The sequence below is a fragment of the Paroedura picta genome, chromosome 8 (genome assembly GCF_049243985.1).
Source record: "Paroedura picta isolate Pp20150507F chromosome 8, Ppicta_v3.0, whole genome shotgun sequence".
Lineage (NCBI taxonomy): Eukaryota > Metazoa > Chordata > Lepidosauria > Squamata > Gekkonidae > Paroedura > Paroedura picta.
Genome location: NC_135376.1, coordinates 23,185,648 through 23,213,030, shown reverse-complemented (window position 1 = coordinate 23,213,030; position 27,383 = coordinate 23,185,648). Strand labels below are relative to the sequence as shown.

Sequence of the window (27,383 nt, the reverse complement as noted above, 5' to 3'; positions counted from 1 at the left end):
TGTAGGAAGGAGAATACAGGACAGAGAAACAGGTTAGCAATAAATAACTGAAAATATTTCCATACAAATTAACTGGGCATCATATACTGGCTTGTGAATAATATTTGCTATACTGAAAGCAACTTTGAGTCTCTGCTGGGGAGAAATTCAAGGTATACATATCTAAATATTCTACATCTATTGCACATAATATATTTGTGGAACGGCCTTGGAGGAGGAGCGTGTCTCATGGCTTATATACCACTCAGCGCTTAACACCCACTCAGGGCAGCTGTCCCGCCCCTGAGTACCTCCTCCTCCAACTGTCTTGCCCGTCTGTCCAGCAGCCACCCAATTGCCTTCTTTCCCCCACTCATGACCACCCCTCCTCTTTCCACTTCCCTCTGAGACTCAGAGGCTGCAGATCCCTGCCGTGTGAGAGCTGCCCCTGCTGGTGAGTTCCTTTCCCGGAGGCCTCCAGTCTTTCCAGGTCTTGGGGGGCGGGGGAGGCCATCCACAGAGTTCTTCCACCCTGCCCCCCCATCTAGCGCCCATTGTATTCCTGAATTCAATGGGCTTTGCCCCTAGTAAATATATAAAACCATTTTGCACATCTTCCTGACTCCAGAAAGTGAAGGCACCCTGTGCGCCCATTCTTGTAAACCATCCCAGCAAGAAACAATAAAGGCAGCTTTAGTAAGCTGTGTTTCCTTCCAGACAAATGGCAAAAATGCCAATGCTTTTCTCCCTTTTTAGGTGAGTGACCTGTCGTTCCATGATTCACTGGCCACCTTTGTTGCGATCCTGATTGCACGGCAATGCTTCTTCTTGGAGGATGTAGTTCAACATGTAGCCCTTCCATCTCTGCTTACAGCAGGTGAGTGAAAGCAGGATGAGCTGTTTTTTTTAAAAAGCTTGTTTTGTAAAATCAGTATAAAGCACTGGGGGTGGGGGTCTGGATGCTCATCACCTTTGTTCTTTCTTGGCCTAAGATTAAGGTGAGTACTTTGGGGGAAAGACTTGTTTTACTCAAGTCATGTCATCGTCATCTAAATTGTAATTTGATCCTTTTGGTAACCTGCCATTTCTTATTGTTTTCATGCATTTTCTGCCTACCAGAAACTAAAGCCAGGGCGAGTTTACAGTATATGAATTCAATTTTTATTCTTGCGTGTCTCTTCTAGTTCCCCAGCTAGAAATTTTTGTACATGTCGTCATTGCTTTTGCCCTCAAACACAACTTCTGCTAATTTTTGGTTCTTGCCAACATGTTGCAAAGTGACTGGATGTAATAGACTTCCCACACTCTGACGGTGCCACGTTGTAACACTTGGAATTTCCTGTATTCTTGTCTTCCACCCAATTTTTGTATTATGCGGTTTGTCATCTTCACCTTAGAGGTCTGGCACAGCTTCATTCAGTTTTTATCTCTACCCTTGATAGTACTTTCCCGTGTTTTCCTTTTTCAGCAATTAATTCTACATTTCCCATGACCTTTCCCTGTTTATTCCCCCAACATACTTTAGTCTGCAGATGTCTCCATGTTATCTACTTAGTACATTTTTTTCCACAAGTTATCCCTGTAGCTTTTGTGAATATGGATTCTTTGTCTGCTAAATGGGCTAATTCAGGCACTTGATACAATAATTAAGCACCACCTGAATTTTTAGGACTGTAAACTACCAAAAATCCTTCTGATGTTTAGAACAGCATTGGTTCCTCTGAGAATTTTCTCAGTGTCACTTTTAACATTTGGACATCATAAATCCTTCTCTGCAGGCGGTTGTAGATCCAGCAAGGTGCTTGAATAGGTATTGGTTACACAGCTTGAGGCAGTGTTGTAGGAGATGGATCATCTAGACCAGCTAGACTTCAGTCCAGTAGCACCTTAGAGCAGTGGTCCCCAACCTTTTTATCACCGGGGACCGGTCAACGCTTGACAATTTTACTGAGGCCCGGGGGGGGGTAGTCTTTTACTGAGGGATGTCATCGCTGCTGCCTAAGCCCCTGCTCCTCTTGCTTTCCTGCTGGCGCCCTTGACTTCCCACTGCCCACTGGGAGGTGCTGCCAGCAGCAGCTGCACAGTGCCACTGAGGGGGAGCCCCAGCCATGGCGGCCACTGGAGACCACCAAAAGTGAACCGGTGGCAGAGTGGTAGGGCAGCCCCCGAGGCAGCAGTCAGAGAGGAGGAGCCGCGGCCTGGTACTGACTGGTCTATGGACTGGTACTGGTCCCTGGACCGGGGCTTGGGGACCACTGCCTGAGGATCAAATTTCCTTCTTCAGATATAGACCAAGAGTCCTCAACCTTTTTGAGCCAATGTGCAACATTGGAATTCTGGCACAAAGTGATGGGAGCAACCACAGAAAGCCTGTTGTAGGAGGCAGATGGCAGAGAGCGAGAGGGAGAGAGATAAAGTCCAAGTTCAGGGGAGAAGAGATATAATTTAAAAAAAAACACTGGGAAAGAGGAGAGAGAAAGACCATTTCCGCATCTGGAATTCAGCCTCTGGTCACAAGGCTAATTCCTGCTACTGGATGACGTTGGTGTTGATATGGGGCAGTCCTGGACCTGGTGTGACTCAGGCTCTCGGTCAGCCCATGGAAAGGAAACATGGATACCTTTTCTTGGAGAGAGGGATTACTTGGTGTTTTGCTATATTGTGTATAGTTTTAATTTGGATTTTGGTAAGACATCACGAGCTACAAAGGAAAGGTGTGGTCTAATATGTTAATGAGCAACAAAAGAAATTCTCTCATGCATCATCCACAGCCTGTGGTGATCCGGATGCTGAACCCGGGGCAAGGATGACATGTCGACTTCTGTTGCATCTCTTTAGAACCCCCGAAGCTTGCTTCCTGCCAGCTGGTAAGTATTTCAGGCCTGAATGTTGCCCCCCTAGTCTCTCCCTTTCAGCATTCTTGGTTTAAGTACATGCACATGTACCAGCTTTTTTCTGTACTGTGTGACCTGGATCTATGTATTTGTGTATATGCATAAAAACATGCCCATATATGTGTGTAATTTTTGTTGCTTTTTCTTAATCATGATAAGAAATATGGGCCTTCTGTGCATGGAGAGGAGCACAAGATTTCTGACTGATGCCAATTTTCTGTCTGAAATAGCTAATCCCTGACATACAGAGAAACAAAGCAGCAGTTGTGCCCAACTTTCTGCTTAACAATGCCTGTATCAGGCCATTTTATAAATTCATGTACTTTGCTTCTCCGAAGACTACACCTGATATAACTAGAAAGCTGTTTTAATTTATATAACACTTTCCATAATATGTTCAAAGTACTTCATGTAAATTATCTCCGTAATCCTTACAGCAAAGCTTGGGATAAAATCCTGTGTTATATTACAGATGCTGGCGCTAAGCTGAGGGTTGTAGGAGAGCCAGTTTGGTGTAGTGGTTAGGAGTGCAGACTTCTTATCTGGCATGCTGAGTTTGATTCTGCACTCCCCCACATGCAGCCAACTGGGTGACCTTGGGCTCGCCATGGCACTGATAAAACTGTTCTGACCAAGCAGTGATATCAGCGCTTTCTCAGCCTCACCTCCCTCACAGGGTGTCTGTTGTGGGGAGAGGAATGGGAAGGCGACTGTAAGCCGCTTTGAGCCTCCTTCGGGTAGGGAAAAGCGGCATATAAGAACCAACTCTTCTTCTTCTTCATAAGTTAACAGCTTAGCCAGAGATTTTTTCTTCAAAGTCAGAGGTGTCAAATTTCCAGAAATTTGAAACTATGGGAAGAATTTTGTGTGTGTGTGTGTGTGTGTGTGTGAAATATATGCAATATGCTTGTACTTTCCTGTCAAATCTAAAATCATTTTTCTGCCCTAACATAAAATGCATCATTAGCTTATCAAATAGTATTAATTGGCACATTTATAATAGTTAACAGTAAAAATCCCTTGGGTTTCTCCCCCGCAATTAGCATTGCAAATATACCAGACGGTTCATGGAGAGTTGCAAACTCTTGCATTGGATGTTACCTTGCCTTGCCATTTGAGAGGAAGGAAAAATAAATGTTGAACTGAGAAAGCAAATTCCGGAGCAAAGGAAAGTGAGTGCATTATTTGGCCAGAATCAAATTCGTGCAGCCACAGCAAACAGGACCATTAGCACATCTGGATATCCGTTAAACATCATTGAAAATATGGAGCTCTTTAATATTGTATTATTACAAGACATATGCTTCCTATATCATTTGCATTTAAACTAGAAACTTATTCTTTAAACTGTGTTGCATATGTTTACAGGACACGTAGGAAACATCATAGCCTAATGTTTTACTTTTTCTTAGGTAATCTTTTTTATGCTTTACATTTTGAGTGAACAAAACATCTTCAAAATAATTTCACTCATTCTAAAAGACAAAATTAGCAAATAAACAAATAAACAAACAAACAAACAAACAAATAAACAAATAAACAAATAAACAAATTCAGAGGGGCTTTTTTGGTGCCCCCCAAAATTTCCTAATGATTCTGTTGGGAAAAATGAAAACAGCTCTTGGAAAAAATGGGTCTTTTCCTTTTTGTTTTTGTTTTTCCTGAGCCTTCACTCAAAGTTTTCAACCTATTCTACATATTTTGCATACTACTAGCTTCACTAGAAATACAACTTGGTGGCCTTTGGAGGAAGAAGTAGTACCGTTGTGTGGGGCTTGTGAGAGGGAGCTCTTTCGCCAAACTTTTGGTTGAGGCCAGTGAGCCATAACCCCCCCCCCCAATAATCTATTCCACGTCTACATCTTACTCTGACAACAGACTTATTCAAAGGGATGGCCCTAGAAATACTAGCTGTCATTGATGTTTCTGTTAAGATGGTTTTAAATGGTTTTAATATGTATTATTTTAATTATATTATTGTTTTGGGATGCTGTATACCACCCTGAGCCAGCCTTGTAGAAGGGCGGTACATAAATGGAATAAATAATTTTATAAAGCATTATTTTCCTTAAAGGTCCTTTAAGACTTTAATTAAGATCAGAAGTCTGCAGAAGTTCTTGTAAGGAAATAGTGCCTTCTATATCACAACCAGTGTTTACCCAAACCAAGGGGCTGATTTTTGCTGTTTATGCCCACCCAAGCAAGTTGCTTTTAACAATGGTTTAAGGTAGCATGAATGAGATGATAATGAAGGGGAAGAAATTGTCATGAACCCCGACTCATGCCCCCTCCCTTGCTGTGGTCTTCCCGAGGCCAAGCATCATAAAACTATAAATCCTTCCCTGGTCTCTACACTCCTATGCATTCCACTGAAGTTCCCAGCGGGGCCCCCCGCTATCTATCTGATTCCAATGACCTTGTTGGGCTGGCAGAGACAAAACAGAAATGTAACTCTTAGGATCAAAGCGGAGCCATCTGGCTTGGCTGGGAAACTTTGCACCTTTTGGTATCACTTGCTCTCCCGCCTAAACCTTAGCCCCCCTCCCCTATGGGGTCACCTCTATAAGAATCACCTAATGTCTATTGTGCCTTTGTATCTGCCAAGACCTTTGCTCAATGGGTCTTGGCGCGCATCTGTATTTCATACTGTCTGTTTAATAAAGCTACTCTTTGGATTTTCACCTGCCTTGGAATCCTGGAGGTTCCTTTATCAGGTACTTTACTAACGGGCTTGGCCTGATCCCTGACAGATATGTATTTCTTCATTGCTGAGGTAACCCAGACCAGGGGTTCCTGTTTTGCTGTGCTATTCTGGCAGGCAGTGAAACCACCCACAGGGACCTTAGTTTCTTTCAATATGACCTCATACGTTCCCTCTTCCTCTCCTTTCATGGAGACAGAAAACAATGAAAAGGCTTTCTTCTCCTTCACTTGTATAGCTTTGATTGGCTATTTTGTGTTGACAGGGCTGCATGACCCTGGATCACATAGCCAGGAACATGCAGTGTAAAGATAGTTGCACCAGATCAGCAGGCATTGGGTGCTGTGAATATGCTGTAGAAAAGGTGAGGAGGGTAAGACTGCATAACCTTTTAGGCATCTGTGCAATTAGAGGAGTGGGGAAGGAGTGGAGAATATTTGTTGGAATCCGTATGTGATTTTAAAGGCAGAGATGTTCCTGGGTTTTGTGTCTCGAATGAAAGAGGCTTTGGCATGCAACCCGAGTAATCCATCAACATTTGAGTCTTCCCTTTTGTAAAGTTGTGTCTGAGATTTGGAAGATTTAGAGGTTGACATAATATGATTTTATGTAGTAATTAATATGTATTCAATTTTAAGATCTCAGTGTAATTTTAAGTCAAGCATACCATTGTGTACTAATTTTCTTCTTCCTTAGAGAAATCTTTTCCAGGAATTCGGTCATCTTATGATCGTCACCTCTTAACCGCTGCTCACAATAGCATAGAAGTTGGAGCTGTGTTTGCTGTTCTAAAAGCCATAATGATGCTTGGTAAGATCATGTATGGCATCATATGTAACATTTTTCATTATATGCTTTCTATATTGATCTGGACTCACTTCACCTTCTCAAACACTGCTTGCAACTGGGCAGACATATCTATTGATATTAATTATACTAGGGGGCAAGCCCGTTGCATTCAGGAATACAACGGGCACTAGATTGGGGGTGGTGGTGAAAGAACTCTGTGGATGGCCTCCCCCTCCCCACCAGAACCTGGAAAGGCTGCAGGCAGCTGTTAGGGAACTCACCAGCAGGGGCAGCTCTCATGCGGTTGGAGGAGGAGGCACTCAGGGGCAGGACAGCCGCCCTGAGTGGGTGTTAAGCACTGAGTGGCACTTAAGCCATGAGACACGCTCCTCCTCCAAGGCCTTACCAGAAATATTAAGTGGAACAGATTATTTCATATCTACTAGAGGCCATATTAGAGTGCTGCCCCTTTGTTCTTTACCATTCTCCAGTGCTTTACTATTCTGTTTCTCTGAACGGCCTACTTGGCATATTTAGCCAAGAGACCAGGCTGGTCCTGTTTTCTGACTCACTCTGTGATCTTTATAGTTAAGAGAAACCAATGCTTCCACGTATCTTCCCGGTATCAGGAACACTTACTCATCCTTATGCTACTTCTGTTCTGTAGGTGATGCTGAAATTGGAAGCAGCAGCATTCCGTCCTTGAAGAAATCCGATTACTCTGTGCGAAGATTGTTAGGTGACCTCGATGATGATGAGGTGTGGGGTGGTGCCTCACATGCTTTGAAATCATGTGGAAAACCTGTTTCCATAGAAACCGCTAGCCTCAGTGAATATGCCAGATATGTACTAAGAACCATATGTCAACAGGTAATTCATAACAATCATTTACCTTGGGTGGAGTTGTATTCTTAGAGAGTTGTATTCTTAGAGTCACAGCTGTATTCCTTTCCCCAAAACCTGAGAGACTGAGCAACATGGCAAGAAGAATATGGCCAATTTACAATAGCTTGTTTCTAAATCAAGGATAAGTTAGGTTTGAATGAGACACCAGAATTACATTACTACATATAGGACTCTTGACATTATCTGATGTCAAACCTGGCCACGCATTTAGCCGAGAGTAATCAAGGGATGGAGATAAAGTGATATGCACACACACAACATACTTTGTCGCTTCTGGGGTACCATATCAGGGGGTTGGGAATTTAGTAGGCTGCTTAAGGCCCCCAAAGACAGCCTCAACAACAACAAAAAGGCAACCCTGCCAAAAACAGTTTAGTTCCACAGGCAAAATAATTCGAAGATTAAATTGTTTTGCTCTTTATTATGAGTCTTAAAAAAAAAATCTGCCATTGACTTTTAAGTGGATTTAGGTGATTCTGACGAACTTCACTACATGCAGAAGAAAATCCTTTTCACCTCTTGTATCTGAGAATGTCTGAGCAAAAGCCAGGGTTGTACATTAACTCTTTGTGACCGTTAATGCACTGGGAACTTCACTGCCCCAGCTCCTATGTAGGAGCACAAATTGGTGGCAGATGAGGTGCACCAGGCCAAATGCTCTCCCATGTAAGTGCAGGAAGAGGTAGGGCAACCTGCCACGACTAAAACTCCAGCCTGCAGGCCGGCATGAAACATCCAGTGCATAAACGGTCTGTGTGTGTGTGAAGTGCTGTCAAATCACAGCTAATGTAGGATGACTCCGTAGGATTTTCAAGGCAAGAAACAGAGGTGGTTTGCCATTGCCTGCCTCTTTGTAGTGACCCCATACTTCCTTATTGGCCTCCCTTCCTAGTACTGAGCAGAGCTGATCCTTCTTAACTTCCATGATCTGATGAAATCAGGTTGCTCTGCATCATCCAGGTCAGGGCCACTCTGTTTATTTTTATTTTTATTTCATTTATTCATTACATTATTGTCTGTAACGTAAATTTCTTCACAGTGCTTTTATTGCATCCAATACTTCGTACTTCAACAAAATAAGCCAGCTGGAGTCTCAAAAAACATTACATTTGATAAACCCTCCCACAGATGTGCGTCATGTTAACAGCTGCATTATCTTTCCAACTCTTTGTTGATAGGAGTGGGTGGGAGAACACTGCTTAAAAGAACCAGAGAGACTGTGCACTGATAAAGATCTTATTTTGGACCCTGTTCTTTCAAACAAGCAAGCACAGACCTTGTTGCAGCTTATCTGTTATCCTCATGGTGTTAAAGAGTGTGCGGAGGGTGACAATCCTCAAAGACAACACATCAAGCGCATCCTTCAGGTAAGTTCAAATCCAGAAGCAGTGTAATTCCCATGTTATTAGGATCAGCCAAAACATCTCCAAATAGCAAGCAAGCTTTCAGGTTTATCAAAGCCTTCATCAGGCTAGCTGTCCAGTACAAAGAAAGGGATCAGGCAGGGACAAGCGCTTATTTTATAGTGCTTGAGACTTTAAAATTGAATAAAGGAGGTTTTGCAGATAGGGATGTGCATTTGGGTAATTTGAGCCCAAACCTCCCCCTGAAAAACACTTTCCAGGTGTTATTTAAGCCAATTACAACCCAGAAAACCTGATCGTCTACCAATATAGCTGACCGCAAATAAAAGCCAATTTTTCGTGGCTTTTATTTGTGCATATTCAGGTATACCAATCAATTTAAACTGAGCTGCAACAGGAGCCAGCCTAGAATCTGCTGATGTGTGTGTGGCAGGGAGATACCTCCACGTTGCATGAAGATCCAGGGGCCAGCTTCTTCCGTGGTGCAGTTTAAACTATACCACAGGGGAAGCTCTTCCAGCCAGGTCTGCATGTGGTGGGAAGACCTCCCCACTGGGGTCAGCTTCTCCTGCAGGACAGTTTAAACCATGCTGCAGGAGAAGCCAAGGAGAAGACCCCAGGGTCAGGGCTGGCTTTTTAAATTGATTTTTTTTCCTTCTTGGGCCTATTGGGCCAGAAAAAATCAGGATTTCCAAAAAATCCCGGAACCTTATACCATACTGACCTGAACTGAAAATAAACCTGTTTTTTTTATTGCAAGCTCCTAATTGCAGACATGATTGGATTTCAAGAGTTAGCATTAGGTAAAGTTAAGAGGCATGGCTTGAATTTCGATTCTGCTATGGAAGCTTGCTGGGTTAACTTAGGCCAGTCACATGTTCTTGACCCAGAGTACCTAACAGGGTACTGAATGGAGAAGAGGAGAATGACATAAGCCACTCTGGATCCCCATTGGGGAGGAAGGTGAGTATAAATGAAAGACACAAATAATTAATAAAATTAGATATGGCTTTCGCGATATACCAAAAATGTACCATGAAAAGGGTTCAGTCTTGCTGCATCCATATTAATTGTTGTAGTGCAGAAGTATACACAACACAGTATACACAATGGAGTTTTCTTATGCACTTTGCTTGGTCATTCCCTTGCAGCTTCTATTTTCCCCTTGCCACACCACCAAAAAGCTTTTTGCCAGCTAAAAAGAAATAGTAGTTGCTATATCCAGATGGCATTACAATGTTTTAAATGTGTTAAAGCAAGAAGCCCTCCAGCAGCAGTGCAAAGAAAATGGCAGCCATGATGGGGTGGCTGCAACAAACTGGACATCTGAAAACCTGCCCAGATGGTGTACTAATTTGCTTGGACTGTGTTCTTTCTGGAAAGAAGAAAGAAAAAAACAGGGGGAAACATGGAAAGTGGGTGATTGGTGGATAAACTTTGTTGGTTCAAAAATAGTACCCCAGTTAGGAAGTCCAGGTGGAGCAAAACAGCCATGTAGATGCAACTTCTCTTTGAAAATATAAAAGAAAGTAGTAAATTGGGTGTCTCCCCAAAACTAATCCAAACATGTGTATTCCTTGTGAGGCAGAAAGCAGAAGAAAACCATAGTTTCCCTTATGTTAGCAAAAGCAGGAGATTAAGTTTAGATGATGCTTTAAAAAAATTGCTTTAGGTAGACTTAATAGAAACCAAATTGAATGCTATTGTATAGTGACTGGGGGACAACTAGCACATCATAATCAAAATTCCACTTGAAGATCCTCCTCTTTTTGAAGATGTCTTTTTTTGATGTCCACATTTGACATTTCCCAAAGCATTATTATTATTATTATTATTATTATTATTATTATTATTATTTAGATTTATTAGCTGCCCCTCCCTTGAAATGGGCTCAGGGTGGCTAACATCAATAAAAATACATATACAAATACAAAACATTTAAAAATTCTTAATCTAAAGCCTTCTTGGGTGCCCTAGATGTGAGAACTTGTGTAAGAGTAATTCTGGTATCGATTTTTTGTCCAGCTTTCAGGATGGAAAGGGAGGGAAAAAAGGGTGGCCTTGTTGATATCATATGCAAAAGGGAGATCATTTGCTAGCCATTTGGTTGAGGTCGATCTGAACCACTGCTTCCCATTGCCCCTCGCCTCCCAGCCTTCCTCCTACGGTAATCACTGCATAGCCGCCCAACCCACTGGGCCATCAGTGTGCATTGATTTAATGTTCTTCTCAGCGTTCAATTGTTCTACAATACTGTTTGTTGTTATCACTATCTGTAAACAGCCCGTGGCGCCACGGGCGCCACGGACTGTATAAAGGAGTAAGGGGTAGTGGGGAGGAGTTAGGGCGGGACCGGTCCGGGATAAAAACTCGGGGGGGGCCAATCAGGAGCCGCGAAGCGGCTCCTGATTGGCCCCTCCGAGTGTCAATCCCGCCCCAAGCAGACAATTCGCGCGGCTCCCCATTGCCTGCTTCACTCGCTCGGAAAATGGCGGCCCGCCTGGTGAGAGCCTCGGCTGGGGGGTGGGCCGGGAAGCCTTCTCTCGGCCGGCGGAGCGGCCTCGCAGCGTTGTGGACGCTGCGAGCCCGCTCCGCCGGCCGAGAGAAGGCTCCAGAGAGCCTCGGGGGGGTGGATGGGTGGGGGGGGGAAGGGAAGCCTTCTGCCGCCGGCCGCAGCGGGCTCACAGCGTCTACGACCCTGTGAGCCCGCTGCGGCCGGCGGCAGAAGGCTCCAGAGAGCTTCGGGGGGGGGTGGATGGGTGGGGGGGGAAAGGGAAGCCTTCTGCCGCCGGCTGCAGCGGGCTCACAGCGTCGTAGACGCTGTGAGCCCGCTGCGGCCGGCGGCAGAAGGCTCCAGAGAGCCTCGGGGGGTGGATGGGTGGGGGGGGGAAGGGAAGCCTCCGATTCCCAGCCCCAGCAACTGCGAGCCGCGCGGCTCGCAGTTGCTCCCGGCCTGACGAGACTCCAGCCGGCGAGAAGCTGAAGAGAAAAAAAAAACACCCCTGTAGGAGCCTTTCGCAGCTCCAAGCCGGCACGCCCACGAGAGCCAGCAGAAAAACATTAACCCTGTAGGAGCCTTTCGCAGCCCCAAGCCGAGAGCCAGCAGAAAAAAAACCCTGTAGGAGCCTTTCGCAGCCCCAAGCCGAGAGCCAGCAGAAAAAAAAACCCTGTAGGAGCCTTTCGCAGCCCCAAGCCGAGAGCCAGCAGAAAAAAAAACCCTGTAGGAGCCTTTAGCAGCCCCAAGCCGAGAGCCAGCAGAAAAAAAAACCCTGTAGGAGCCTTTCGCAGCTCCAAGCCGAGAGCCAGCAGAAAAAAAAACCCTGTAGGAGCCTTTAGCAGCCCCAAGCCGAGAGCCAGCAGAAAAAAAAACCCTGTAGGAGCCTTTAGCAGCTCCAAGCCGAAAGCCAGCAGAAAAAAAAACCCTGTAGGAGCCTTTAGCAGCCCCAAGCCGAGAGCCAGCAGAAAAAAAAACCCTGTAGGAGCCTTTCGCAGCCCCAAGCCGAGAGCCAGCAGAAAAAAAAACCCTGTAGGAGCCTTTCGCAGCCCCAAGCCGAGAGCCAGCAGAAAAAAAAACCCTGTAGGAGCCTTTAGCAGCTCCAAGCCGAGAGCCAGCAGAAAAAAAACCCTGTAGGAGCCTTTCGCAGCCCCAAGCCGAGAGCCAGCAGAAAAAAAAACCCTGTAGGAGCCTTTCGCAGCCCCAAGCCGAGAGCCAGCAGAAAAAAAAACCCTGTATGAGCCTTTCGCAGCCCCAAGCCGAGAGCCAGCAGAAAAAAAAACCCTGTAGGAGCCTGTAGCAGCTCCAAGCCGAGAGCCAGCAGAAAAAAAAACCCTGTAGGAGCCTTTAGCAGCTCCAAGCCGAGAGCCAGCAGAAAAAAAACCCTGTAGGAGCCTTTCGCAGCCCCAAGCCGAGAGCCAGCAGAAAAAAAAACCCTGTATGAGCCTTTCGCAGCCCCAAGCCGAGAGCCAGCAGAAAAAAAAACCCTGTAGGAGCCTTTAGCAGCTCCAAGCCGAGAGCCAGCAGAAAAAAAAACCCTGTAGGAGCCTTTCGCAGCTCCAAGCCGAGAGCCAGCAGAAAAAAAACCCTGTAGGAGCCTTTCGCAGCCCCAACCCGAGAGCCAGCAGAAAAAAATACCCTGTAGGAGCCTTTCGCAGCCCCAAGCCGAGAGCCAGCAGAAAAAAAACCCTGTAGGAGCCTTTCGCAGCCCCAAGCCGAGAGCCAGCAGAAAAAAATACCCTGTAGGAGCCTTTCGCAGCCCCAAGCCGAGAGCCATCAGAAAAAAAACCCTGTAGGAGCCTTTCGCAGCCCCAAGCCGGCACGCCCACGAGAGCCAGCAGAAAAACATTAACCCTGTAGGAGCCTTTCGCAGCCCCAAGCCGAGAGCCAGCAGAAAAAAAACCCTGTAGGAGCCTTTCGCAGCTCCAAGCCGGCACGCCCACGAGAGCCAGCAGAAAAACATTAACCCTGTAGGAGCCTTTCGCAGCCCCAAGCCGAGAGCCAGCAGAAAAAAAACCCTGTAGGAGCCTTTCGTAGCTCCAAGCCGAGAGCCAGCAGAAAAAAAACCCTGTAGGAGCCTTTCGCAGCCCCAAGCCGAGAGCCAGCAGAAAAAAAAACCCTGTAGGAGCCTTTCGCAGCCCCAAGCCGAGAGCCAGCAGGAAAAAAAACCCTGTAGGAGCCTTTAGCAGCTCCAAGCCGAGAGCCAGCAGAAAAAAAAACCCTGTAGGAGCCTTTCGCAGCCCCAAGCCGAGAGCCAGCAGAAAAAAAAACCCTGTAGGAGCCTTTCGCAGCCCCAAGCCGAGAGCCAGCAGAAAAAAATACCCTGTAGGAGCCTTTCGCAGCCCCAAGCCGAGAACCAGCAGAAAAAAAACCCTGTAGGAGCCTTTCGCAGCCCCAAGCCGAGAGCCAGCAGAAAAAAATACCCTGTAGGAGCCTTTCGCAGCTCCAAGCCGAGAGCCAGCAGAAAAAAAACCCTGTAGGAGCCTTTCGCAGCCCCAAGCCGGCACGCCCACGAGAGCCAGCAGAAAAACATTAACCCTGTAGGAGCCTTTCGCAGCTCCAAGCCGAGAGCCAGCAGAAAAAAAACCCTGTAGGAGCCTTTCGCAGCCCCAAGCCGAGAGCCAGCAGAAAAAAAAACCCTGTAGGAGCCTTTCGCAGCCCCAAGCCGAGAGCCAGCAGAAAAAAAAACCCTGTAGGAGCCTTTCGCAGCTCCAAGCCGAGAGCCAGCAGAAAAAAAACCCTGTAGGAGCCTTTCGCCGCTTCAAGCCGGCGCCCTGGGAGCCCCGGCAGCCGCCCACAGCACAGCTGCTGGGTGCTCCCTGCCCTCATGGCCCCAGAACACAATGGAGCCGCCGGGAAAGCCGCAGAAGAACAAAAAAATGCAGAGGAGCCGCCACAGCCCAGCGCACCACACCTGGGACTCCCGCCTCCTCTTTCAGGTAGCCTGTCCCTCGCTCTGTCCCTCGCCTGCCGCTCGCTCTGGTCCCCACCTGCTAGCGCCCATTGTCTTCTTCATACAATGGGCTTTTTTACTAGTATGATTATAATCTGTATCATTCCTGTTTTATGTAAACTGCCCTGAGCCTTCGAGGAGGGCGGTATATAAATATACTTAAATAAATAAATAAAAATTATGCTTAAGTTGGCCTCAACCATATGCCTTTTAGAAGAGTGCCATCTTGCAGGCCCTTTAGAACTTTGTCAGGTCTGATAGGGTCCAAGTCTCACTGGCAACTCATTTCACCAGACTGGAACCAGGTCAAAAATGATTGTAGATAGGTTCATTGGTCCGCAGAAATTCCAAAACCACAGTAGTATTGGAACCTATCAAATTGCCCTAAAGGAGTGAGCAAGTTTTCAGTACCCCAGATGTCTTCATCAGACTAGATACAGAATAAGACATACTAATTTTATAATCACAAAAATGCAAGTTTTAGGTGGTTTGGTAGGTAGAGTAATTAGAAACAAGCTCAAAGAAAACAAAAAGGCGGAAGGAGGACAGAAAATGATAATCCATAGACCACTAAGGTTACTTACTGTTGTGCATTTTCCTGCATAACTCTGTTAAATGTTTTTACACCACTTTTGCATGCAAGTTAGGGTCCCCAAGATAGCATAGAATCAAAATAATTAAATCAAGCCTTAAAATATATAGGCTATAAGAACAATTAAAAACTATGATTAAACAAAACACGTACAAAGGATACAAGGTACAGTGAGAGAATACCCAATAAAATGGGCTGCCAGCAGGAATGGAGGGAAATGTACAACATGCCATTAAATGGGATCAGTGGTCCCATAAATTATAGGAGAGACTATAGGGTGCTGTTAGCCTTGTGCTACATGCTGCGTACAAGATGTTCAATGTCATATCAGCCTCCAGACAGAGGCTGAAATTTGAGGGGGGAAAATCTGTGCTTATATAGTCAGTTGCAGCCCCTTACTTGACACTGGTTCCCTCCTTGCATAATTGCTCCAGCTGCAAGGGCCAGATCCACAATGATCCATAGCAGGCAGTAGAAGAGAATAAGGTATATCTGGCACAAAGTGCTTAAAGAAAAGAGATGAGTCAAACAACATGCTGAGTTAACTGGAAAAGCAATTCTTTTGAAAAGCAGTAAATATTATCTCCTCTTCTTTGCACAGAACCTGGATCAGTGGACCCTCAGGCAGTCCTGGCTGGAACTCCAGTTGATGATCAAACAGTGCATGAAGGACCTGGTGAGTGTTTCTTTGCTTACGGATTTACTTAATCAAGTGCATAAAAAAAAATTAACCTAGTGTACAAGAAAACTTGCCGTGAATGTGCTAGTTTACTTATGTTTCACTGTAGGGTTCTGGGTCTGTGGCTGAAATGAACAGCTTGTTGGATAATATTGCAAAGGCGACAATAGAGGTGTTCCAGCAATCCGCTGATCTAAACAATAACTCTTCTAACTCTGGTATAGGCCTCTTCAATCCATTCTCTGTTGGAAATGCTGACACAAATATTACGAGGCAGAACAGTAAAAAGATATTCCTCAGGTAATGAAATAAATCTGAATGGGCTTTGATGAGTAGAGCTGAAACATTATGAACATTTCTTTTTGTGCAAGGATGCTTGACAGAACTGCAAATTATTTGGCTGCTGCTTGTTGTTCTTAACCATGGTTGTGGTATTAATTCCAGGTATCTGGAAACAACATGTTTTGCATACAACCTTGTTTCATATTGTAGGTCAGGGGTGGTCAAACTGCGGCCCTCCAGATGTCCATGGACTACAATTCCGTTTGCTGGCAGAGGCTCCTGGGAATTGCAGTCCATGGACACCTGGAGGGCCGCAGTTTGACCACCCGTGTTGTAGGCTGTCAAAAAATCTGCCTCTTTACTTGGAAGCACTTACTGAATTTATTTAATAATAGGCTGCTGGGACTGAGTCTTGTATGTTTCACACTTCTAGTTCTTCTGAACGGCAAGGAGTGTGGCTAGTGGCTCCCCTAATCGCAAAACTACCGACTTCTGTTCAAGGCAGAGTCTTGAAGGCTGCTGGAGAAGAGCTAGAGAAAGGCCAGCATTTGGGGTCATCTTCCAAGAAGGAGAGAGACAGGCAGAAGCAAAAGAGGTAGATTTGACTGGGGAGAAAAAATATGAGTGCACCTTATAGTAATAATGTTTGTCACAGAGACACACTGGCTAGGCAGATTTGTGCTTCCATTACAGAAAGCAATTTGTCCAATGATTGCTTGGTAAATTCATTATTTCTGTCATGCAACGAAGATTTGTTGTATCAGAATCTCTGGTTTGTATGCCCAGCAGTGATTCTGCTTGGTCTAACTGTTGGGACATTGCTAGAAAGAAAACCAGCAGTATGTATTGTTAAACAAAGCATTTGTGGCACTTGATAGATTTATTTGTAATGTAAGCTTTGTGGATTAGAGTCCATTCCTTAAATGCCACAACTAATGTGCTGGGAAATGTCACATTCTAAAAAAATTATGCCGATCAGTTGTTGTGTAATTCAATAGAAATAGCACCATTGGTACTTTAAATGTCAAGTATTCATCACTTACTAAAGGCATTTTCAAAAGGAAAGTTGAGTTTTTACAATGTTTGGCTCTCATATGATAGTCTACTTCCATCTTAAGCAATGCCTGGCCAGTGTGATAACTTTAGATGTGAATGAGTAATGCATTCATTAGAATTGGTATAAAATAGTTCAGAGAATACTGTGAAGTTCCAGTTTTTCTGCATGAATTCGCACCTATCTAAATTCAAAAGTCTTCCTCAGAACATTTAACCCTTTCCTGCTTTCCTTCCTCTTACCCTCCATATTTAACTTCATGATTGCTAGTTTCAATCACACTAACCATGTTTTAACTCTTTATCAGTTTTAGACTAACTTGCAGTTTGACAACATGCTGATCCTTCAGTGGCATGATTTCATTAGCAAGGCTCAAAGGCACTAAGTGCTTTCTTCTTTTGCTTCTTCTGCACCTGACGTGAAATTGGCATACTGCACACTTTTTTGGTTTAAATTTAGAGGACATGCCATAGAGCTATAGACAGATAAGGAGCAGAGAGCAAAAGTATCTTGCTGTTCTCTGTCTTGTAGGAAAGAGAACTTCTACATATCCTGCCACTGAGTGGGTGAGTGGGGTGGGGGACACTTTTAAGATGTGGAGACCGTTCATTTTAGAGAGTACATGAAAAAAATGTTTTTGATGAATCAGGAAAAAGGCACATGTATTTTTGGTTGGCCTTTTTTTTTTGTCATGCCCAAGTAAAGAATCATTAGCCTCCATTTACTTATTCATGTGTTCTACTGCTGGATCCAAACATTCTACATACAAAGAACCTTTCCTGTATTAATTGATCTTCCCAGGAACCCTTCATATTGCAAAGGTAGCTTTGATGCATTTGAAGGTGTTGCAGCATTTGACATTGGCAGTTCTCTGATGCTTCTTATTTCAGAGCAAGATCAGTAATGTGAGAAAAGCTTTTGGAAAAGTTTGTTTGCATTTACTGATCTTCCCAGTTCCTGAGATACACAAGGTTCATTTTTAAGCAGTTGGAAACCTGTTGGCATAATCACTGACTCTGGCTTTGTAAGGCTTTAGATTGCTACTGAAGTACATGTGGCCTTATCCTGATCTGGACTATTGGACTAAATATTGTCTACCAGGATGTGGTAGTACCTATGAAGGATCTCAGGCAGAAAAAGATCTTTACTAATGCCTCCTACCTAAAATCCTTTAACTGATGCCAGACTGAGTTGAACTTGAGGCTTTCCCTCTGAAAAGTACTCTACTGCTGAACTGCAGATACTCTTAGTAAAACAGACATAAGGGAACAAACCCTTTTAGGGAAAGTGCAGACAAAGGGAAGGAAGGGGTTGGAGACAGGATGTATCAAAATAACATTACTAACTGAATCTTGTCTCTGCCTCTTTTAAAGCATGTCTCTTTTGAGTCAGCAACCTTTCCTTTCTTTGGTTCTTACTTGCCTTAAGGGACAGGATGAGCAGCGAGAAGGGCTTCTCACATCTCTACAAAATCAAGTTAATCAGGTAAAAATAAGTAGATAAGTTTTACGGTCTACATCTGATGCAAATCAATTATACTAATGGATTCCCTGCAGATGGCAAGCAAAATTGAAAAATATTCCTTATCAGTTTCAGGGAACAAATGATGGAAGAGCAATGATGGGAATTTCTTCAAGTGTTGGAAATAATATCCCCTCCAGAATTTCCCGTTTATGATCAATACAGCTACCAGTCCCAAAATAGTCCATCCCATAAACCAACTTTACTGTTTTTGACACTAAATGGTCTCTCAATGTTTTAGGAACTGAGATCCAGTGAGAAAACTTTGGTTAGCCCAGTTTTAATGGAGAGTCTCACCATTAGTGTGCTTAAATCTATAGTACCAAAGAATTAGTCTGTGGATCTACTGAGTTTTGAGTAAAGGTTTCGAGGGTAATGATGATGATGATGATGATGATGATGATGATGATGATGATGATGATGATGATGATAGCATTCAGCATTCAAATAATATCACCTACTGCCAGATCTCTTAACTGGAGATACTGGGAACTGAACCTGGGGCCTTCTGGAGTAGATGCTCTACCATGAAGCCACAGCCCCAAAATGCAGTTTTCCCACCCCAAAATGGCCTAGGGAGCATTCGTTGACCCATTCTGAGGCTGCACACATGCTGTATCCCCCAATTTGATTCATGAACTATAAATTGAGTCCAGTAGCCCCATATAGACCAACAACAGTTTCAGGGTATACACTTTCATTAATCAAAGCTCCTTTCATCAGGCACAGAAAACAAAGGGAGCTTTGATTCTCCAAAGATTGTACCTTGAAAATCTTCTTGGTCTCCAAAGTGCTATTGGACTAAAATCTAACTGCTCTTCTGAAGACCAACCTGGCTACCCTCTGAAACGACCTTCATGAATCATCATCTAGTTCTGCTCTTAGCCTCTGTTCTATGCCAGGTTTGTGTGAGATTTCTTAAAACTTTTTTTTCTTTTAATAGTGGATTGCCCAGCCTAATTGCAATCCCTCTTTGGAAACCTACTTCATTCAGTAAAGACCTCCTTTTGGAGAATTGCCTTTTGGGAAACAGAAGCACAAAACTCAGTGGGCTTACAGACCTCATTTTTAAAGCACAATAAGGGCAATAAATTTCATTAAAACCAGTAGGACCATGCCACATTATTAAGAATTGGGCAATGTACATCAAAAGAAATCACAGGATTCAGCATGGATTCTATTTCATCAGTGGTGGCGCAACAGAGATCGCAGTCAACCATCCTTGCTGCCCATTTCTACTCTTGTCCCTCACTGCCTGCCCAGCACCCAGGAGACACTGATGTTCCATCCCCCCTCACTCCCAAGGCATCTTTTAATGGCAGTGCAGCAAACCACATTTGTCCATTTAACTTTCCAAACTCTTGAGTACATGTAGTTTTCTTGCTATCTTAAAGGATGCCTGAATAATGAGGAAGGAAGAGCAACAGTTGCTCTGTCTCCTTAGTGATGAAGTGACGGTAGTAGAAATTGCCCCCTCCACCTAATATTGTCACCTGAAGAGGCCACCTTTGCTCACCTCATTGTACAGCTAGCCATGCATTTGATCTTTGCTTTTCAGTGTTCAATTCCTATAATGCCATTATAGGATTTGAACTCATTTCTTTGGTACAATTTCATGCCATGCCCATAATGGCTTGATGAAAGATCTCTGTGGACAAGGTAAGTATCATCAGCTTACTTCCAGGAATAAACCAATCTGCTTGCACTGGTTACAAGGGTCTTCCATCTGAACATTGGGAGTGTACTATGGGGCCACACTGTGTGTGTGTGTGGGGGAGATACTGCCATTCTGCTGCAATAATATAAGTTAGTGTAGTGACCCATAAGTTACTGCAGGAGAGAGGTTCATAGTCATTTGTGTCTATGTCAAAACTCACCTTATATCCAGTCCCAACTGCTACATTACCTGATACTTTTCTCTACTTCCACTTCAACTGCCTTTAAATCCTTCTCTTTGATTCAACTCTCCTAGACTTTCATCTGGAGCCAGTATAGCTTAAATGTTTTAATGTAACCATCCAGTCTTGACTGTGTAGATTACAAAGTGTTAACAGCACTATCGGAGTACTGTCTTTGGAGCATGATGCAAATCTCTGCAAATGTAGAGGATTCTTTTTCTCTTCTGTTGAGTTGAAAGATATGTGTGAACATGAGAAAGGGTGCATTGCTCATAGTCATTAGTGAGAAGCTCATACTTGTGCAGTGTGTTGAATTGCATCCTTAGAATATATGTACAAATTGTGCAATGAAAATGGGGTGGAGAATTTTTTTTCTTTGCACAATATAACAGATTTAGCTTGGCAAAGAAATTAAAAGTAAAAACAGTAGTTTCCATTATACAGTACTGAAAGTGAGCAAGAACATGTTACTAATATATTTTATTAATAACATATAGCTTTGCATTAATATGCTTTTTTAGCCTGTATTTGTTGGGATTATTCTACAGCACCTAGCAATCTGCTGTATTTTAAATAAAATGTAATACAATTAAAAAATGAGCAAGAAGAGTAGAAAGTTACCAGCAAACAACACTGAAAGAAACTTTTGTGGTAGTAGATAAACATGATATTCTGTTTCAAAAAGGCTGTAACATTAGTGTTTTAAATAACACACTTGTGTTAATTGCTTTTTTTGTTCCTAGATATTAAGCAATTGGAGGGAAGAACGATATCAAGATGATGTTAAAGCTAGACAAATGATGCATGAAGCCTTACAACTCCGTCTTAATTTGGTAAGAATAAGACGTTTCTCATGTTCTGGGATTTTGTTCATCTGCAAACAACAGCCAAAGGTTAAAAATTATTCTGATAGTAATGGAAAAGCTGCAGAACAGTGAAGGAAAGAGCATAGTTTAAATTGCATGGATCAGGCTTTCTCAACCATGGTTTCATGAAACCTTGAAACTTATTTATGGCCCTGGGAGCTGAATCTTCTCTGGGGCCATTTCCAGGCCTGCCCTGGCCTCAGCTCGGACTGGGGCAAGGCTGGGTCTGTTACCAGCATCTGCACCTCCTCTGCTGGTGAACTCCTGGGGTCTGCCTACAGTCAAGACCTCTCTCTCAGGACTGGGCCTGGGTGCCCTTCCTTCGTCATCTCTTGCTCTGTGTCTCTGTCCCTGGGCTCCTCTATGATGTTGCTTCCTCCCTGGCCACTTCAGTACCATCCAGCCTCCCTGCCTCCCCAGGACCGTTTATGCACTGGAGGTTTCATGCCAGGCTGCAGGCTGGATGTTTAGTCGTGGCAGGTTGTCCCACCTCTTCCTGCACCCACATGGGGGAGCATTTGGCCTGGTGCACATCGTCCGCCTCTGATTTGTGCTCCTGCACAGGAGCTGGGGCAGTGAAGTTCCCAGTGCATAAACCGTCCAGAAGAGCCCTGAGCCGGCACACAGGCGAGTGGGTGGGCATGTGTGACCCCCGTGGCTCTTTCCCCTTCCAGGCTATTCTCCAGGAGCTCGGGGCTGTGGGGGGAGTCAGCAAGGGAGATTTTCTAGCACTGATACACTTTTTAGAATAAAGAGCATTGTTCTTTTGCATGCCTGGGATGTTTTTTTGGTGATCGCTTGATTATGCTTTTGAACTTTACTGGCATACATACTTGGAAAACAACTCCCTGCTCCCAACTTCATGGTAAACTTTCCTATACTGAATCAGCATCTTATCACTCACATGTCTGTGGCTGATGGAGTCAAGTAGTGGAATGGGAATTCCGTGGTTTAAGATGCTGGATAAAAGTGAGGGCATGTAGATGACGATGGTTTCACGCATTGTTTGTGGCTGTGAATGCTCATTTCCTGTCTTTTGTATGTTAAAGATAACACCTGTGCTGGGGAAGCCATAACAGTTTCATTAAAAAGTTGTTCCTGTGCTCATTTTAAATGTGATGTATTGCAGATATGAATGGGAAAAATGTTTGTATAATTGATATCTGTATAATATAGACAATGTTAGAGAAACATTGAGGTTGCTGTGCAAAGACCCTGTATGTACAGGAAGCAGGGTCAGGGATGCTTGACAACAGATCTCTTATACTTTGGATAATGCACTCTCTCTATCAATTGTTTGTAATTCAATTTTCCTGTTTGGAAAAGCCAGTTGCAAACAATTGCTAAGCTACAAAAAGAGTGCATCATCCAACAACTTGTGAAAGCAGCCCTCATAGAGCTGTAGGGGATTTCCCCTCACTGGGCAAGCAGCTGTATACCCAAAACATATTGCTATAAGGCCTCTTGCACATTGAAATCAGGGTCATCTGTCATCAGCCTGCTCCTAAGAAGGCCACATACCTGTGTTCAGAATAGCCCATGTGAGGGTCTGAAGGAGGAACAGTGCATCAGTGATGGTAGGAACAATGCAAGAGATTTTGCAAGACTGACCAGCTCCTAAACAGTGAGTAGGGAGGTTACCCTAGAGCAGGGATAGTCAAGCTGAGGCCCTCCAGATGTCCATGGACTACAATTCCCATAAGCCCCTGCCAGCATTATGAGGAGCACCTGCCCTAGTGGCTCATGAGGAGCACCTCTGGATCATTTTTACATTTGATTATTGGTTTACATCATTTGTCATCTGCCTTTCTCACTGAGACTCAAGGAAAATTATTACAGAGTTATAAAATTCAATGCACTATAGTGCATAACATGAATAATGCAGTAAAACCAGATTACACAAGTTAAATTACAATGAAATAGGAAGAGTATAATGCATACAGGAAGCAGGATCTCATAATCAGAGGACGCTGAGCTACAGACGTTAGAATACATTTAGTAACAGCGCAGTATAACGAAGGCAACCTAACAATTTTACAGACAATTAAAATTAAAGCTGCCTTATTATAAATATATATATAGAATTTCCCTTCTGAAGATTCCCCTCTGAATGAACATCTGTACACCGTCCGTGGCGCCGCGGGCGCCACGGACTAAATAATTTGTTAAGGGGCCTTGAGGTGGGCTTTGTCCGTGATGAGGAAGGGTCCGGATTGGACCCTTCCTCATGACAGACAATCGGAGGAACAAACGGCAGGCGCAAAGCGCCTGCCGATTGGTCCCTCCGATTCCCAGCCCCAGCAACTGCGAGCCGCGCGCAGCGCGCCTCGCAGTTGCTCCCGGCCTGACGCGGCGAGAGGCGCAAAGCGCCTCTCACTGCGTCAGGCCGGACCCCAAGGGAGCCGCCGACGCAAACACAAGACTCCAGCCGCCGAGAAGCTGGAGAGAAAAAAAAAACACCCCCAGAGGAGCCTTTCGCAGCTCCAAGCCGGCGCCCACGAGAGCCAGCAGACAAAAACAAACTCCTGTAGGAGCCCTTCGCAGCTCCAAGCCGGCGCCCAGGAGAGCCAGCAGAAAAAAAAACTCCTGTAGGAGCCCTTCGCAGCTCCAAGCCAGCACGCCCACGAGAGCCAGCAAAAAAAAAAACTCCTGTAGGAGCCCTTCGCAGCTCCAAGCCGGCGCCCAGGAGAGCCAGCAGAAAAACAAACTCCTGTAGGAGCCCTTCGCAGCTCCAAGCCAGCACGCCCACGAGAGCCAGCAAAAAAAAAAACTCCTGTAGGAGCCTTTCGCAGCTCCAAGCCGGCGCCCAGGAGAGCCAGCAGAAAAACAAACTCCTGTAGGAGCCCTTCGCAGCTCCAAGCCAGCACACCCACGAGAGCCAGCAAAAAAAAAAACTCCTGTAGGAGCCTTTCGCAGCTCCAAGCCGGCGCCCAGGAGAGCCAGCAGAAAAAAAAACTCCTGTAGGAGCCCTTCGCAGCTCCAAGCCAGCACGCCCACGAGAGCCAGCAAAAAAAAAAACTCCTGTAGGAGCCTTTCGCAGCTCCAAGCCGGCGCCCAGGAGAGCCAGCAAAAAAAAAACTCCTGTAGGAGCCCTTCGCAGCTCCAAGCCAGCACGCCCACGAGAGCCAGCAAAAAAAAAAACTCCTGTAGGAGCCTTTCGCAGCTCCAAGCCGGCGCCCAGGAGAGCCAGCAGAAAAAAAAACTCCTGTAGGAGCCCTTCGCAGCTCCAAGCCAGCACGCCCACGAGAGCCAGCAAAAAAAAAAACTCCTGTAGGAGCCTTTCGCAGCTCCAAGCCGGCGCCCAGGAGAGCCAGCAGAAAAAAAAACTCCTGTAGGAGCCCTTCGCAGCTCCAAGCCAGCACGCCCACGAGAGCCAGCAGAAAAACATTAACCCTGTAGGAGCCTTTTGCAGCTCCAAGCCGGCGCCCAGGAGAGCCAGCAGAAAAAAAAACTCCTGTAGGAGCCCTTTGCAGCTCCAAGCCAGCACGCCCACAAGAGCCAGCAGAAAAACATTAACCCTGTAGGAGCCTTTTGCAGCTCCAAGCCGGCGCCCAGGAGAGCCAGCAGAAAAAAAAACTCCTGTAGGAGCCCTTCGCAGCTCCAAGCCAGCACGCCCACGAGAGCCAGCAGAAAAACATTAACCCTGTAGGAGCCTTTTGCAGCTCCAAGCTGGCGCCCAGGAGAGCCAGCAGAAAAAAAAACCCCTGTAGGAGCCTTTCGCAACTCCAAGCCGGCACGCCCAAGAGAGCCAGCAGAAAAACATTAACCCTGTAGGAGCCTTTTGCAGCTCCAAGCCGCCGCCCAGGAGACCCAGCAGAAAAAAAAACTCCTGTAGGAGCCTTTCGCAACTCCAAGCCGGCACGCCCAAGAGAGCCAGCAGAAAAACATTAACCCTGTAGGAGCCTTTCGCAGCTCCAAGCCGGCACGCCCACGAGAGCCAGCAGAAAAAAAAAATCCCCTGGAGGAGCCTTTCGCCGCTTCAAGCCGGCGCCCTGGGAGCCCCGGCAGCCGCCCACAGCGCAGCTGCTGGGTGCTCCCTGCCCTCATGGCCCCAGAACACAATGGAGCCGCCGGGAAAGCCGCAGAACAACAAAAAATGCAGAGGAGACGCCGCCCGCCTCCTCTTTCAGGTAGCCTGTCCCTCGCTCTGTCCCTCGCCTGCCGCTCGCTCTGGTCCCCACCTGCTAGCGCCCATTGTCTTCTTCAAACAATGGGCTTTTTTACTAGTATACACATAAGTCTAAGAGAGCATATCATCAAAGACTTCCTTGGAATTAATGCAGTATAGCTGTGACATGCTTTAAGGACAGTGTAATATATTTATGTCTACCTTTTCCATGTTATTCACATTCTAGGTGGGCGGAATGTTTGATACTGTGCAGAGAAGTACTCAGTGGACCACAGACTGGGCACTTCTGCTCCTTCAAATAATCACCTCAGGAACGGTTGATATGCAAACCAACAAGTATGTAACTACCATTATGTAAATTTCTCCACCATTCAGTAGTAACATTATTCATATGTGCATGGATAAAGTGGTAGTAGAAAGAGCTGCTAAGTCATAGCTGACTTATGGAGACCACCCTTAAGACCAGCAAGGCATGAGCCATTGGACTCACATTTTGTTCTCCTACTTCAGACCAGCATGGTTATCCACCTGAACCAGGAATATGGTTCCAGCAACCCTGGACTTCCTTGGTGGTATCCCATCAAGTATTAACCAGAGGGTAACCCTGCTTAGCTTTGAGGTTCTGATGAAAATTGGGCTAGCTTGGTTCGTCCAGGTCAGGGCATGGCTAAAGTAGTCTCTCCAATTTAAACAAATGTGTCCTGAAATATTTTGGCCATGTACAGTTTTTGCCATATTCTTCTCAGGAAGAGTTTTCAAAGGTCTGATATAAGTGAGCTTTTATAAGCCTAGGGGTAAAGGCCCCCTAAGTCACAATCAAAGAAACTAATATGACTGGACAGATAGTGGCTCACTCCCGTCCCTAGATAGAACAAGGAAAATCAGAAAAGAAGGCCACACAGATGTCAGGTTTAAGAACTTGTGGAAAATACAACCAAATGTAGAGGGTTACATTTTGCCACTATTTTCATTCAACAGATTTATACAACTCAGACTAAGAAATATTGCATTCTAGAGAAGAATCTAAATAAACTATTTGGCTAACTGAAATAAACCATTGTTTCTCATTAGGAAGTAACCTGCTGCTTGTTTGTTATTTTTAATTCTCTTAGTGAATTATTTACAACTGTGTTAGACATGCTGAGTGTTTTGATCAATGGGACTTTAGCATCGGACCTGTCAAATGCATCCCAAATTGGAGCTGAAGAGAATAAAAGAGCATACATGAATTTAGTGAAAAAGCTGAAAGTAAGTGGTTGCCTAGTTGAGTTCTGAAATCTGCGTCCATTAAATTGAGTTTTGGCTACAGTTTCAAATACTTTCAATTTTGTTGTGGAAAAAATATTTTAAGATAAAGGAATAAGGGAAACATGTATATGCGTAGACATTTTCTGCTTGTCTCTTAACCATTTTTGGAGATAGAGAACAAGCATCCATGTTGTAGGGGGGAAAGTGATGGGAGTTATTAGGTGTGCCTTCCTTATGTGGAAACAGCTAATAAAGGAGGGTTACAAGACTGAAGAGCAATGCAGGAGAGCATTGTATTACATTTAATAAAGAATATAATAAAGGTGGATTGCAAAATTAAAGAACAATACAGTAAGCACAGTGTAATACACACAGATGCATACAAAGACTGTCTTATTTTCCACAGACTGAAACTACTCCCTTATTCAATTATAACCCTCCCTCCCCCAAACAATTACATTTTTCACAAGTGCAAGATCCTTCCTGTCCTCTTCAGGCAAGCCATCCCCTCCCCAAAGGTGAGAGCAACTACAGAGAATGCTTGGGTATAGAAAGCTATTGATCTTATCTATTTGTATGGTGGCTGCCAAGAAATTATGCCAAGCCTATCAAAACACAGTATTTAGAAATAAGCTATTATTCTTTGTATCTACTATGTGTGGGAAATGTTATATCAAGAAATGAGAACTAAGACGACTAGAGCAAACATGGAGAAAGACTTGTGACGAAGTGGTGAGAACATCCTATAGAATGCAGTTAAGAGTCTATGAGATGAAGGTGAAGTCAGTAAAATGCAAATTCTACTTGTCTGAAATTGCATCTGCTAACTCACACCCAGCACAATTATTTAGGGTAGTTCGATCCCTTAACGCCTGGAGGAAGGGTGCCAAAATAATAACCAGTTGGACATCAGCTGTAAGGCCTTTGTGAGTTACTTTACGGATAAAATCTCGTCACTCCACCACAACCTCCCTCCTGCTTTAGACACAGAATGTGAATGAGAGGCCCCTTAGCCATCTTTGGAGAGTACATTG

The 27,383-nt window shown here is 44.7% G+C and overlaps 1 protein-coding gene across 6 annotated transcripts in view; it reads left to right on the top strand.

The window, feature by feature from the left end:
* The window catches only part of MED12L (mediator complex subunit 12L), a 201,831-nt gene that overhangs the window by 141,294 nt on the left and 33,154 nt on the right, over positions 1-27,383 (top strand). For all 6 annotated transcript variants that reach the window (XM_077348672.1, XM_077348671.1, XM_077348670.1 and 3 more), the window contains 12 exons: positions 736-856; positions 2,751-2,846; positions 6,271-6,384; positions 7,031-7,233; positions 8,448-8,636; positions 15,274-15,348; positions 15,461-15,651; positions 16,067-16,228; positions 18,061-18,172; positions 20,850-20,939; positions 25,328-25,437; positions 26,214-26,349. In XM_077348672.1, the coding sequence (XP_077204787.1) occupies positions 736-856; positions 2,751-2,846; positions 6,271-6,384; positions 7,031-7,233; positions 8,448-8,636; positions 15,274-15,348; positions 15,461-15,651; positions 16,067-16,228; positions 18,061-18,172; positions 20,850-20,939; positions 25,328-25,437; positions 26,214-26,349 (1,599 nt within the window). The remainder of the gene's footprint in view (positions 1-735; positions 857-2,750; positions 2,847-6,270; positions 6,385-7,030; positions 7,234-8,447; positions 8,637-15,273; positions 15,349-15,460; positions 15,652-16,066; positions 16,229-18,060; positions 18,173-20,849; positions 20,940-25,327; positions 25,438-26,213; positions 26,350-27,383) is intronic.